Source organism: Rattus norvegicus, chromosome 2, assembly GCF_036323735.1.
Source record: "Rattus norvegicus strain BN/NHsdMcwi chromosome 2, GRCr8, whole genome shotgun sequence".
Taxonomy (NCBI): Eukaryota; Metazoa; Chordata; class Mammalia; order Rodentia; family Muridae; genus Rattus; species Rattus norvegicus.
The window spans coordinates 191,148,185-191,162,111 of NC_086020.1; the positions used below are offsets into that span (position 1 = coordinate 191,148,185).

Here is a 13,927-nt window from a genome sequence, read left to right on the forward strand (position 1 = left end):
TGGTTTCCAGCCCACTGAGAGACGGAGATGGCTTGCAGAAAGCACAGGTGGCTGCATTTACAGTCATTAGATTTCGGTATGAAGGTAACTAGCTATCTTCACAGTGAAGGAAACAGACAAAAGAGAACCTGGGCCTCCTCCTGCCTAAATATGAAGGGATTTCGAAAATCTGAGTGAATAAAAACACTGAGAAATGCTCTGCTCTCCTCTTGAGGGAGGAATCCATGAGCTCAGGGGGGTCACATGAGGTATAAAAATAGAAGGTCCCAGAGGTAAGCTGCCTGAAGTTTGAGGCAGATTCCACTGTTATCAGCTGTGTGATTTTAGAAAGGCTAACTTTTTAAACTTTTATCTTTAAAATGGAGCTAGTCATAACACACATCCCACAAAAAAGTTTAAAAAATGTCATTGGTTTAAAGCACTCAGAACAGTATTTGGTCCACATATTGTTCAATGGATATCATGTGCCATCATCACCATCAGTAGACCTTTGAGTTAATGTTTATCGGGGGCGGGGTCTGGAGATCAAGGATAAAAGAAGTGTGCCTACATGCAACTACTGGCACTGGACCTGGATAACTGAGTATTCGAGGCTTAGAACTCAAGATCACATCCCTGAGGACATTAACCTCAGACTCTACGATCTGGTACAGCACAGACCCAGGTAGGTTAGTAATAATTTAGTCTGTTTCAGGGCACAGTAACAGACAGATTCTTTCTTGTTCCATCCATCCATCCATCCATCCATCCATCCATCCATCCATCCATCCATCCATCCACCCATCCACCCCTTCCATCTATCTATACATACATCCACCACCTTTACATACCACTTTTTTTCTTCCCATGTTCTGGTGCTGAGGTAGAACTTGCACATATACAAAGATATTCACAACCTTTCCTTTACCCTCAGGAAATGGCTTTTTTAATCAGATGACCACCAATGAAATGCGTCCACAAACAATGGGACACAAAAAGGCAGAGAACGGAAACTTTCCACAGGATGGAAAGTCAAGGTTGATTGGACTGGGCTAAAGAAACAACTAGAGGCAAAAAAACAAACAAAGAAACAAACAAACAAAACAATCGAGCCCCAGTCCCAGTTGGGAAACACGCTAGCCTCGTAGCTGTGACTGTCCCTTCCTGTTGATGACACTTGGGGCTGGTGTGAAGAAAGAGAGTCTACAGTTTGTCTGGGACAGATCTTAGTGTGCTGTAAAAGCCAGCCTGACCTTAATTTTGAAGAACAGAGGAAACACAGCACGTTTCCCCTCCCCTCTTGGGAAAACAACGTCTCGTTGTTAACTGGCTGGAGGGTAAGGGAGGCAGCCAAGGCTGTAAACAACGGTGTAGGTTTTTGTAGTTGTTTGATTCACCAATGATAAGGCAAATTAGGGTCACCTCAGTCTCCAATAATGAGTTCCTGAATTAGGGCATCTAAAAGAATGGCAGGACTGAGAGACGAAACATCAGGTCCTTACGAGCACCTCTACATGACAAGATACCAAGAGTCGGAGAGCCTCATTGTGAAGTGCGGTCTCTCCTCTCTGCTCAAGACACTGGGATGTGATGGAAGTGAGCAGGAGAGAACATGACAGACTGTCACGCTGGGAAAGTAGGGGAGGTCCCTTAGGAGATGGCTACAGTTGCAGGAGGTAGAGGACACATCTTGTTTGGGAGAGTGAGTGGTTAAAGGAACCTTCAGGACAAAGGTATTTTAAGGCAAACTTTCTTGCTTTAGTAGGATGATCACAGATCAGGGGAACGTCTGCAAATGTGGAAATGGAGGTACTCAATCCAACCATCCAGTTATCTATTTACACACCTCACCTGAACCACTCTGCCCTCTGGTTAAATTCACTAGGGGTTGTCTCTTAAAAATTAGCTCCCTGAAGCCAGTTAACCGCAAGTGCTTTTGCAAAAGATTCTGGACTTCCCTCTTCAGAGTTCTGTGTAAGATCTGCAGGGTAAAGGAAGGGCAAGGAAGTTCCACTCTTCAGGAGCCTAGAACCCATGTTTGTAAACAACTAAAGACAACCAACAGAGAACACAGGAGTCTGGGGTGTCCATTGCAGGCAAGGCAAGAAAAACCCTAGGACTGAATGGCTAGAGAGGCAGGGATGGCCACCAAATCATTTAGAAAACACTTGCTTTGGAGTAGGTCCTTGCAGATCCAGGGTGATTCCAGTAGGTGAGAAGGGATAGGAAGGGAGATTCCACTAAGCAGTAAAATCCCAAAGACAGGCTGAGGCATGCTGGCTGTGTGGGAGAGCACTGATGGGGATGCCGCCTATGGCTTAGATTTCAAACTCATCCTCCGAGCCTGTAATTATAGTATTAGCACAACTTAAAATGCAGAAACCTAGTCACTATTCTGGCTAAAGCTGTCATAGGCCACCTTCTGGTATTAATATTTTAGGCAAATACACTGTATCTAGTTGCTACTGTGTAACAAACAGCCCTAAGACTTGGTGGCTTCAGTGACAAAATATTTATTTTTACTGATGGGTGGCTTCACTAATGTAGATGGAGAGAATATTGGCCTAGGATGGCCTTGGGTTGGAGAACTCAGTGCTTTGCTACATGTCTTAATATTTTCACATAAAGGGTCCCATAGACCTAGTGGAAACATTCAATCATAGAGGGAGGTTCCTTAAGACCAAGGAACTAAACAACTCACAAGTCTCAAAAAGTCCCTAAAACTTAACCACATTCACAAGTCCTCTCCTCTTCCCAAGGTTATATAAGCAGCAAGGATGCTAAAGAGAGGAGAGTCTCTGATCTGTTAAGCTTCCTGTAAGTTTTTCAGAGAGTTCTGGGTTTCTAGCATTCACAGTCTATCACTCACATTGGGATGGGTTTCCAGTGATACCACTGCCTTTGAATCTTCTCTGCACCTGAACATAACCCCTTACCTAAGAAGCCTCAGCAAACGCACTGGTTCACCAGTTGGACACTGGTGGTATTGTTGCTTTGGTCTGTCAATGGTTCCCTATCTGGGGTGAGCGGATCATTGCTCCAAGAATTGCGCAAATCCGAATGTAAGCGATGGGTTAACGGGCTCTGACTCTTTGTTGGAGGAAGCAGTAAAGTGACCTGGCAAAGTGGGAGATTTAAAAATCAGAGTGTCAGTGCGGCTGTCATGTGCAATGAAGAAAGAATCATCTTAGAAATAAGCATGGACCATGCTGCCAATAACAGAGCTTCTGCAGCTCTGCAAGCATCTGACCCAGTAAATGCTGTGCAACTTCAGATTCCTGGCTCTTGCCAAAATAGTTTTTTTCTCTTTCTATTTTAGTTGCCTCCCTTTCTGCCAGAATTGAGCATTGACAGGGTGAAGTTGCTTCTTTTCTGGAGGGAAGGGGGGGAAAGCTTTCTGTTGTCAAGGAAAAGAAAAGAAAAGAGAGAGAAAGAGACAAAAAGACAGCTATTCTGTTGCTTTGGGAATTATAGTATAGCAGCTGTTGAAAGGGTGTGAGATGTAATTTCTCCCAGAGCAAGGAAGGGAGAGGACAGTGCAGGACAGGGACGCTTGGAATGCACTAGAAGAAAGACCTGTCTCAGTTCCTGCAAGACAGATAAAAAGAGACCAATTTTTCCTCAGGCTGACACACTTTGCTATTAGTTCCACAGAGGCACAGAAACAGAGCATCATGGTCTCGTATCACACACACTCAGGGGCCAGAAACAAACCTTTGAAGCACGGCAGCTTTACAGACTAAGGTGGCAGTGCAGCAGGCATTGCTGGTCCCACTTTATAGGCGATGCAATTGAGGCTCCAAGTCCCAGGCTGGTCTACAGAAACTCACAAGGTTACAAAGTGGCTGGTGTGCTGGGCTAGTTTTATGTCAACTTGACACAAGTTAGAGAACCATTTCGGAAGGAGGAGCCTTGGTTGGGAAAATGCCTTTCTTGATAGGCCTGTGGTACGTTTTCCTCATTGATGATTGATGTCGGAAGGTCCTGCCTTTTGTGGGGGGAGAAGAGGTCAGTAAGCAGCACTCCTTCATGGCCTCTGCATCAGTTCCTGCCTCTGGGTTCCTGCCCTGATTTCTCCCAGTAGTGGAGTGTGTGACCTGAGAGTTGTAAGCTGATAGAAACTCTTCCTATCCATATGGTTTCTGATCACGGTGTTTTATCACAGCAAAAGAAACCCTAAGATGAGTGTCTTCTCAGTTCCACACACCTACCTTTGCTGCTATAGAAGGTCAAATGTAGAATAGTGAGTGGCTTTTAGACTCTTAAAAAAAACCCACAAACAACAACAACAACAAAAAAAACCCAAACAGCCCAATGGGTTAGCAGTAAACTGATAACCACTGTGACCCCCCTCTCCACTGGAAGGGGTCTTCCCCTAAGCCCAGACTTGATGATGTCAGGCAAACTGAGGCTACCTGTTCAGAACACCAGTCACTCCATGAGAATGAACACAGTGACCTTAGTGAACCCTGACTCCGAGGAAGAAACCAAGGCTTGAGTGACCCCAATGCATCCTGGGCCTGTCGTAGAGGATACCATCAGGTTTTGCTCCCAGCTGGTTCACTCTGACTGCTCACTGCCCTGACCTTATTAGTAAGTTAACATGAGGAAAAGTATGAGTTGAATTTCTGTGGGCAAAGGCACAGGGCTTGGCACAGAAGTAGAATGGGGACAGGGATGCAGGAAGAAAGGAAGGAGACACAGCAGGGACTCCTGGGCCATTTCTTGCTAAGTGAACATATCGCAGGAAAGGGCGATTCCATAAACTTCCTGATTGACAACAACTTTGATGAACAGTTTAGAGAAGATCAGAATAGGCCCTAAATAGGGAGGGAGGGATGGGGCCAGGAAGCTCTGGTACCCACCCTTAGGGACACACACCCATCTGTCATGACTTACACAGTCCTCAAAGTTAAAGCGTCCTTTGTGCTACACAGCCAGCTTTAGAAATTATTTGGCTAACATGGCAGCAAGTACTTTTAACCTGCTAAGCCACCTTACAAGCCCTAAGTACCTTGCTTTTTCCCCATTTCAAGCTTTGCTAGCGGAACATAGCCCAGGCTAGCTTCAAGCTATGTAGCACAGGCTGACCTTCAACTAACTCATAGCAACACTTCTGCCTCAGCTTCCCAAGCTCCATGGTAACAAGAGTATGTCACCCTATCCAACTCATCTAGAATCTACTGTCCTGTAGAAGCAAAATCATTAATGCTTTTGCTTTAAAATAGAAGACACTAATAACATCTGTGGCGCCAAGGGAGCATGGAACCCTTCCATGCTTTTACCCCCCCCCCCCCCAATCTTCCAGTCGTTCTGCCCGTCACTAAAGTCTAGTGGCAAGCACTATGATTACTCAGCCTCTCCAGTGTTAAGATACACAACTCCGGTTTAGCAGTAGCCGATCTACACACCACTGCTCGGCAGAGCTCCAACCATTTACCGCAACGCTGGAATTCTTTGGCTTCTCTTTCCTGGCTCTTAGCCATCACCTCTCTACCTTTTGGGGCCCTGCTTTCTGACTACATGAGGAATCCAATATAATGGTTCTTGTGACTAGCTCATACCACCTGGTGTAACATCACCAAGTTTCAATCATGTTGCAGCACGCTCAAGGATATCTCATCTATCATCTATGTCTATCATCAATTGATCTATCACCTGTCTATCTACTATCAATCACCTATGTCTATCACCTATCAATCCATCTATCATCTATCTATCTATCTATCTATCTATCTATCTATCTATCTATCTACCTATGTCTATCACAATCGATCTATCACCTACTATCAATCATCTATCACCTATCATCAATCACCTATCTTCTATGTCTATCATCTATCATCAATTGATCTATCATCCATCCATCCATCCATCCATCCATCCATCTATCTATCTATCTACCTATGTCTATCACAATCGATCTATCACCTACTATCAATCATCTATCACCTATCATCAATCACCTATCTTCTATGTCTATCATCTATCATCAATTGATCTATCATCCATCCATCCATCTATCTATCTATCTATCTATCTATCTATCTATCTATCTATCTATCTATCTATCTATCATCTTCCTACCTACCTTTGTATTTTGGTGTGTGTCAGAGAAGGATCTTCATGTACCTGTCTAATAATAAACACGCACATGGAAGAGGTAGACAGTAGGGCCTTCCTTGATGACTCTCTGCTTTGTTTTTTTGAGGCAAAGTCTCTCACTTACATGGGGTCGGCTGCTTCAGCCCCAGTGCTGGGAAGATAACACAAGGGCGTTGGGGATCGGGACCTCATGCTTGCACGGTACACACTTCACCTGACTGGGCCATCTCCCCAGCCCAGCATTTCCCTTTGAATATCCTACTGTGTACACATACATTTTGTTTACATGTCCATCTGCGGATGGAAATGTAAGTTGCTTCTACCTCTTAGCTATTGTGACTATAATGAGCATATGTGTCTCTTGGAGACACTGCTTTAAGAACAGACTTTCTTAGGACATATTCCCAGAAGTGGGACTGCTAACTCATCTGGCAGGTCTATTTTTAATCTCTTGAAGAACCTCCATGCTATTTTGCATAATGGCTCTACATTTTATCTACAGCAAAATGGCTTATTCCACTTTTTCTTGCATTTAAAAAATTTTAATTTGTATGTGTGTGTGTGTATATATGTGCAGGCCACACGTGTGCTCTTGCGGGTCAGAAAAGGTCACTGGATCTCCTGGAGCTATAGGGCTGTAGTTACAGGTGGTTGTGAGCCACCCAATGTGGGTGCTGGGAACTGTGGGTCCTCTGCAAGAGCAGCAAGTGCCCTTAACCACTGACCTTTAGCCTCTTCCCCGCATTCTTGCACAGGATAGCACCAGACACTGTCATTTTGAGAGTGGACATCCTGACACATGTCAGGTGACATCTCCTGCTGGTTCTGACTCGTGCTTCTCTTACGGGCAGTGATACTGGGCATCTTATTGTTATGTATTCTTTATATTTCTCTATGTGAGTCCTTTCCCATTCTCTGTTTTTGCTTTATAATCAAGTTTCTTACAGTCTGGATGTTAACCTGTGTCACGTATGTGACTTGTAAACATTTTCCCCTTTTCACTGTCATTTTGTTTGACACGAGAACACTTTAACGTTTGATATAATTCCATTTGTCTATTTTTGATCTTGCTACTTATGTTTTTGGTGTCACACCTGAGAAATAATTACCAAGGCCTAAATTCTAAACATCTCCCCCAACATTTTCTCCTTTCTTTCTTTTTAATATAGCTTTCATCTTACATTTTTGGGGTTTCACTCGTTTGGCATGATGTTTGTGTATCATGTGAGGTCCAACTTTATTCCCTTGCATGTGGATATCCAGTTTTATCAACATGCTTTGAAAACACTCAGACCTGGGCATTTCATTGCTTCACCGACCATCAAAGGACTCTAGTTAGCCATAGTAACGCATGCTGCTGGCCCAGTAGGTTGGAGAACTGGCAGGACGGGGCCTGGGGAGGGGGGGGAGCAGGTGCAGGGCCTCAGTTCCTTCACACTCCATGCCGTGAGCCTGCTCACCATGCTGTTTTTCTCTCAGACGATCTTTTAACATTTGAAATCTTGCTAATTTCTCTCGGAGTTGACCAGAGAAGCAAAGAACACATGCCACCCAGTTCAGGACTTCCTGTATTGTCCACTCAGGACCACACTTTTCCTGCCTGACACCAAAGTTAGAGCCAGACATTTTGCACACTTTCTCCTCACTGATGTGTTGTCCACGTGGCCTCTAAGGCAGGGCAAGTGTGTGCTGTCTGGATGCCATCTGTGAGTACAACCATCTTCCCGGAGCCAGCCGCTGCTCTGTGGTGGTCCTGCCACACCTAGATCATTATACTCCAGAGTCCCATGGGCACTGGCCTGTAGTTACGGGAGGCAGAGTGTCTGCCATTCAGGAACCTGTACTGGAGTCCTGTGGGGTGACCCAAAGTCTCATTAAGAGCACATTGTTCCAGCGCAGGCCATATCCCTACGATTCCAGAGTGGGACTGAGCCCAGGGCCATGGTATGGAATGCCCCAACCCTCATGGCTCAGTCAGACTCTCATCAGAACCAGGCAGCCTGGAAGCCTGGAGAAGTACATGTCAGTCAGCATGATTTCTGTAGCAACCGGGACGAGGAAAGACCCAGGAGCAGGGCCGTGGCAGGTGGTTAGCCTCATCAGTGCCTGGGCACACAGTGGGTGTGTGGGGATGTTTGCTTTGCTGTTGACATTGAGAACGGAACCATTTCAGTAACAGTCGAGGATCTCCCAAGCCAGGCTCTGCCTGCATCAGTGTTTTGGACAAGGGAATGGAATGGTAGACCATTTTTGACAGCCGCTCATTAAACTGTAGGATGTGAGTGGCTGGGAGACTCCTTCTGAGTAACTCACAGGAGGCGTTGTTAAATGGGACACAGAAACACAGGCACAAAGCAAGGCTAAGAGGCGTGTCAGTCTGGGGTAGGGGAGACGCTGCAGGAGCCTGGGGAGCTGAGGGCGGGCTGCAGGAGCCTGCTGGGCTGAAACGGTACAGGAGTTGCTCCTACCCAGGTTTGCAGTGTGGTTTTTGTTGCAGAGGCTGATGGTTTCCAGAATTGGACTCTGAAGTGCAGCATGAGTCAGAAAAACCACCTGTTCCGGCCTCAATCTGGTCACCGAACTTGGGTGTGTTCTGCAGAACGGGATGGTTTCTAACTTCTCTTTCCTGAAAGGAGACCTCTAAATGTCGTGGGAATCCAACAGGGGACCAAGAGGACCTGAGCCACAGGATCCCAGCCCTTACCTTTCTGCTTGCTGGGAGCCTCGCCGTGGATGTGCTGGGTGCTCTTGGTGCTCAACCTGACTACATCTGGAACTGGGTACAACCTAAGCAGCTGGTCACCGGGAGGGCTGTTTTCACAGTTAAGCCATTTGGAATGGGAACACCCACTTCAATCTGGATCTTTTGAGGTGGGCTACAGCTTCTGGTGGCAGCCTACATAAAGGACATGGAGGAAGGAAGTCTGGTGTTGCCGCCAATTTCATTCCTCCCCTCCCGGCATCAGAGCCTCCTTCTTTGAGACTCCGTCATATACTGTAGAGCAGCTGCGACAACCAGCCTTGTGCACTAGATTCTTAGATCTACTGTTTGTAGTCAGCCATTCAACAATGGCTGGACTAGCTGGACCACAACCAGTGAGCCACTCTAATAAACCATATACACATCTTTTTCTTCATTCTCTAAGTTCTGTTCCTCTAGAGAACCCTAATGAACTCTACAAATGCAGCTGTTTCATTGTAGGTCAAAATCTACAATGTTGTCTGTGTGCGTGCGTGCGCATACATGTGAAGGCAAGAATGACCTCTACTGTTGTCCACCTTTTTTTTTTTTGAGACAAGGTCTCTCACTGGATGGGCAACCACCTGTCTATCCCTACTACTTCCTTAGTACTGGAATTGTAAGTGTGTGCCACTTTGCCCAGCCTAGCCTTTATATATACACATATAAACATGTATATACATATATGTAGGTATACACGTATGGATACATACATGATTTAGACTTATTTTTATGAATGTTTTGCCTGCACGTCTGTATGTGTGCCACATGTGAACCTTGTGCCCAAACATGTCTGAAGAGGGCATCAGGTCCCCTAGAACTGGAGTTACTTACTGATGGTTACGAGCCACCATGGAGATGCTACGACTGGAATTGGGGTTCTCAGCAAGAGCAAGCAGAGCTTTTAATCTCTATTTCTCCAGCTCTCCTACCTTCCCTCATACAAACCCCACGGTTTGCACAGTTGTGTTCAGGCTCCCGTACCTGCAAGGCAAGGACTTTACTGACTGGATCCCCTCTCTAGCCTGACAATGTTTTTACAGGACTTGAAGGGATCAGAAGGTACTGACATTGCAACTGGAATGAGCCACACTCCTGCCTGCTGGTGAGAGGAGGCCCACGGAAGCCATTATCAACTTCCTCACACAACTCTGATTTAAATTAAATTTCCTTTAATAAAATAAAAACAAAAACAAATGGTGCATTGCATAATATTTGTGGCCACAGTATAAAACAACACAATTAGTTTGTATAACCTTGGATAGGGACAAAAATACACGAGACCTCTTTGTCTACGGAAAATCCTGCAGATCCTTGTGTTACACACTAGAAAAGAAAACCCAACCTTGTTCTCCTAGTGATCTGCACAACTGTGTGTCACCGAGAATCTGGTCACACAGGGGAAGAGAACTTGCCTAAACCTCAATTCCTTTCTTCCTCTGTTGCCATCAGTGAAGCTAAAAAAGAAAAGAAAGAGAAAAAGACCCCCGACAGTAGCGAGTGGTGTAGTATTGCTTATTGTTCCTGCTCCCAAGGCGCAGTCTTTGGCTCGTGGATGCCGTAACAAAATCATGGCTGCAGGCGGTCTGCAAAGCAGGAGGCAAAAGCCACCAGAGAAACAGACAGAGGTCTGGGCAGGAGGGAGCTGTGTGGTTGGGAGGGGGGAAGACACATATATCCACATATCGGGACATTTCTAAATGAGGATTTGATCCAGCTGGTGAGTCAGGTTGCCAGCATATCTATCCCATGCATGAAAAAGCTGAAAAGTTGTTAAAAAGCCGGAGTTTGCAGTTTTCTTATTTTTCTAAAAAAGTGAGTCATGTGTGTAAACATTGTAAAGTAAACAATTTAATTTAGAGGCTTCGATCTGAATGTAGCTTAGGTTCTTTCAGTGGGAGATTTTTGTGATTAAGAAAAATACCCAACCTTCTAAAAAGTTTCTCTTTAAGAAGTGCAATTTCATGTGCCCAGGCCTGGTTTGGCCTTTCCTTCCCTCAGACCAGTGTTGCTGGGTGGGAGCCTCAGGAAGAGCGCTTCACGGGGAACACTATTTGGTACATCAAGAGTGTTTGACCACACTTAAAAAGACACACACCCCAGAATGCCAATATTCCCAAAAGGAACTAGGTCCTGGGGTTTCTGGTCCCTCTTCCAGCCCTAAGCAACATGGAGGGGTTTGGGCATGACCTCCACAACTCAGGTTCAAATCTCAACATCAGACAAAAGGGAAAGGGGAAGGTAGGACCGATCACTCATCTCTCACCATCAGTTACCCGCTTGGACCTCTGTGGGTTCATGTACAGCTAGGGCTCACCTCAACTCATCCAAGGCTAAATCTCTCTCGTCCTCCTAAGGAGGGCTGCACTGCAAAGGCCCTGAATCTTCTCCAGTAATGGCACAGGCTTGAAGTTCCTAATACTTGGTTCTACTCCCCTAATTCCTGTTTGTACAGTCACCTGTGCCTCACGTCTGAGCTAGCAATAAGAGAGCGACATGTAGAACAGCCATGTCTTCCGAAGCCTCCCCTCTTTCTCTGGCCTCTCTTGCTTGTGTGGGGTGCACCTGCTGTCCCTCTTCTTGCTACCGACTCTAAACCTGTACCCCACCTGGGCTAGAGCCACCGGCTCAGAATCTCATCATAAGAGCAGTCTCCAAGGTGGGCTCGAAACAAGCAGAGGAAACTGGGTGGCAAATACAAAAGCCACCATGGGCCACATGGAGAGAAGGTGGGGAGGGGGGAGCTCAGCGCATCCGGTCCCATGGTGACTAGAGCTGCCCGTGAATGGCCATCTTTTCTTATTACTTTATTGCTTAAGAGAAAGGAGCTCTCCTCCCCCACTCCCCTTTGGAAGACAACAATGTTAAATCCTTCAGAGGTAGAGGGTAGGGTGAGGGTACCGGGTGGCTGATGAGCCTCAGTACCTAGCGGAGGCTCCTGGAAGGCTATGCTAGGGTGAGAGACTTTGCATGGCTGAGGCCCTGATGGAGCAGGCACTGGTGACCTGGAAGGTGTGCCTGCCCTCTGTCCTATTCCTGCTGGGCCCAGTCAGGCAGAGCCGGCTGCCTTCAATCCTATTTTACAGGCCATTCACATAACACTAAATTGCTGGGTTCCCTTTGTGTTTCTAATAGGAAAGCAAACCGTCCACAAAGTATACCCCTCTTCACCACCCCCTGCGGGGATCTTAAAAAGACTTCAAGGACTGAAAAAGGTCACAGAGAACACACGCTTGCTCCAGGCAATTTCTGATTCCTTGAAGTCAGTCAGTCTGGCAGGCAGCAATCTGCCTTCCTGGGAAGGAGCTCAATGTGGCACATTTGTGGCTCCCATGCTGGTCCTGGGGTACAAGGGACAGTGCCTCTCATGAAGGGACAGGGCACCTGGCTCAGCGGCACAACTCAGATGCCCTCTGCTCCCACTCACCCTGGGATTCCTGGAGCAGGCACAGCGGCCTCAGAACTACAGAGTGAGCAAGTAAGCAAGCATCTGTGCCTTTCCTTCCCCAGTGTCCTCTCCTCACAGACCTGCCCTGGACAGAGGTGGTGGTGGATTTTTCTTCATACTCATTCTTAAGGCTAAGGTGGCGAGATAAGGTGCTTGGTGGAAAGCCAAATTCTAGACTCCAGGGCTGCCATATCCTCACTCTCACAGAAACAAACCCGAAAACAGAAGAGGGTAGAGGAGAAAGGGAAACAAAAGGCTTATGGGGTCAAGAAGTTATAGAGTTTAGGTTCCAATATAGTTTAAACTCCTGACAATGGGGGATGGGCAGGGTAGTCATAGCCACAGCTTGCCTTGGCACAGGTCTCTATCAGTTCTGGGCCAGGGTAGAGAGCAGCAGGTAGCAGCTCTCCAGATGGCTGCTTGTGGATGCTGGCTTTCGGGTGGGCAGGTACCCTCTTACTCATGATGACCAACTCTGAATGCTTTCGCCCTTCCTCACTGCGATCCCTTAAATCAAAAGTGATCAACACACGTGAATCAGAGGATCGATAAGCTGCTAGGAGAAAACTAATTAGACGGGGGTTAACCATTAAACAGCTTCAGCGGGGGGGGAGACACACACTCGATTGTTACATATCAGAAAGTGCCGTGGGAAGAAGAGCCGTGTGTTGGTAAACATGTCCGCGCTCGGAACTTGACATGCAGAAAAGAGAGAGCGCTGAGTCCCACCTGAGATTAGAGAGGACCGGTTTTAGTGTAACACACTCGGTTGTAAAATCTCAGAGTCCTCTTCTCACTCCCCACCCCACCGCTCCTACAACGTTCCTCTGTCCCTCCAACTGCTTAATCCATCTCCATGGACATGAGCCTGCGGCGCTCCCGACGCGTCTCCCGCACCTCCTTCTTACAGCACCAATGGGAACTGCAGTACCCAATGAGGCAGGACAGGAGCCCGATGACTGTGGACAGGCCCACGCCGATCAGCAGCGGGTACTTGAAGGCGTTCAGCACTGGGCAGAAGACAGAAAGTGGAAGGGTTAGTGCAGGGCTGGAGGGTAGAGAGCGCTGGCTCACTCCCTGGTTCCCCCTTCCCCACCCCCAACTCCTGCAGTAGATCTCTGCAGAGATCAGAGCTCATAAATCCCATACCCTGCACCTGGCATGTGATTCAGTCAGGAGCAGCTCAGCTCTGTTGAAGAAGTGAACAAATGTCCCCACTCACTACTGTGGGCTGGGCATGTGGGGGATGGGGGTGGGGGGTGGGGGTAGCGCACAGTAAAGAGATTTCATTTGATGCCTTTGAATGTCAACTTCTTTTTAGGGTTTTGGCAGGAGATTGATTTTTAAAAGTCAGTATAAGGGCACCGCACATTGAACAGCAGATGCGTCCTTTAGAGAAAAAAAAAAGACTGAATAAATCAATTTCTATGCATCGAATAACTGAAGTGTACTAAAGGCGCTATTTTAAGAAACACTATAGTAAATTATCGAGCAAAGTGAATAAGCATCTCCTACGTGTTTGAAGCTGGGTTTTCACAGGGCGCTACTGCAAGCAGAGCTTAAGACGCAAATGGGGCAGAGGTCACTGAACTTCAGATCCCGCCCCAGGAGGGCCTCTTTCGCTCCCCCAGTGCTCTGGGTAGGTGCCCGCCTCT

At 46.8% G+C, this 13,927-nt stretch overlaps 1 protein-coding gene across 1 annotated transcript in view; it reads right to left on the reverse strand.

Annotated features, from left to right (window-relative positions):
- Positions 1-9,981: 9,981 nt before the first annotated feature.
- Positions 9,982-13,927, reverse strand: part of Ptgfrn (prostaglandin F2 receptor inhibitor) — a 75,267-nt gene continuing 71,321 nt past the window's right edge. The window contains exon 9 of the mRNA NM_019243.2: positions 9,982-13,282. Coding sequence (NP_062116.2) covers positions 13,116-13,282 — 167 coding nt within the window. The 3' untranslated portion in view covers positions 9,982-13,115. The remainder of the gene's footprint in view (positions 13,283-13,927) is intronic.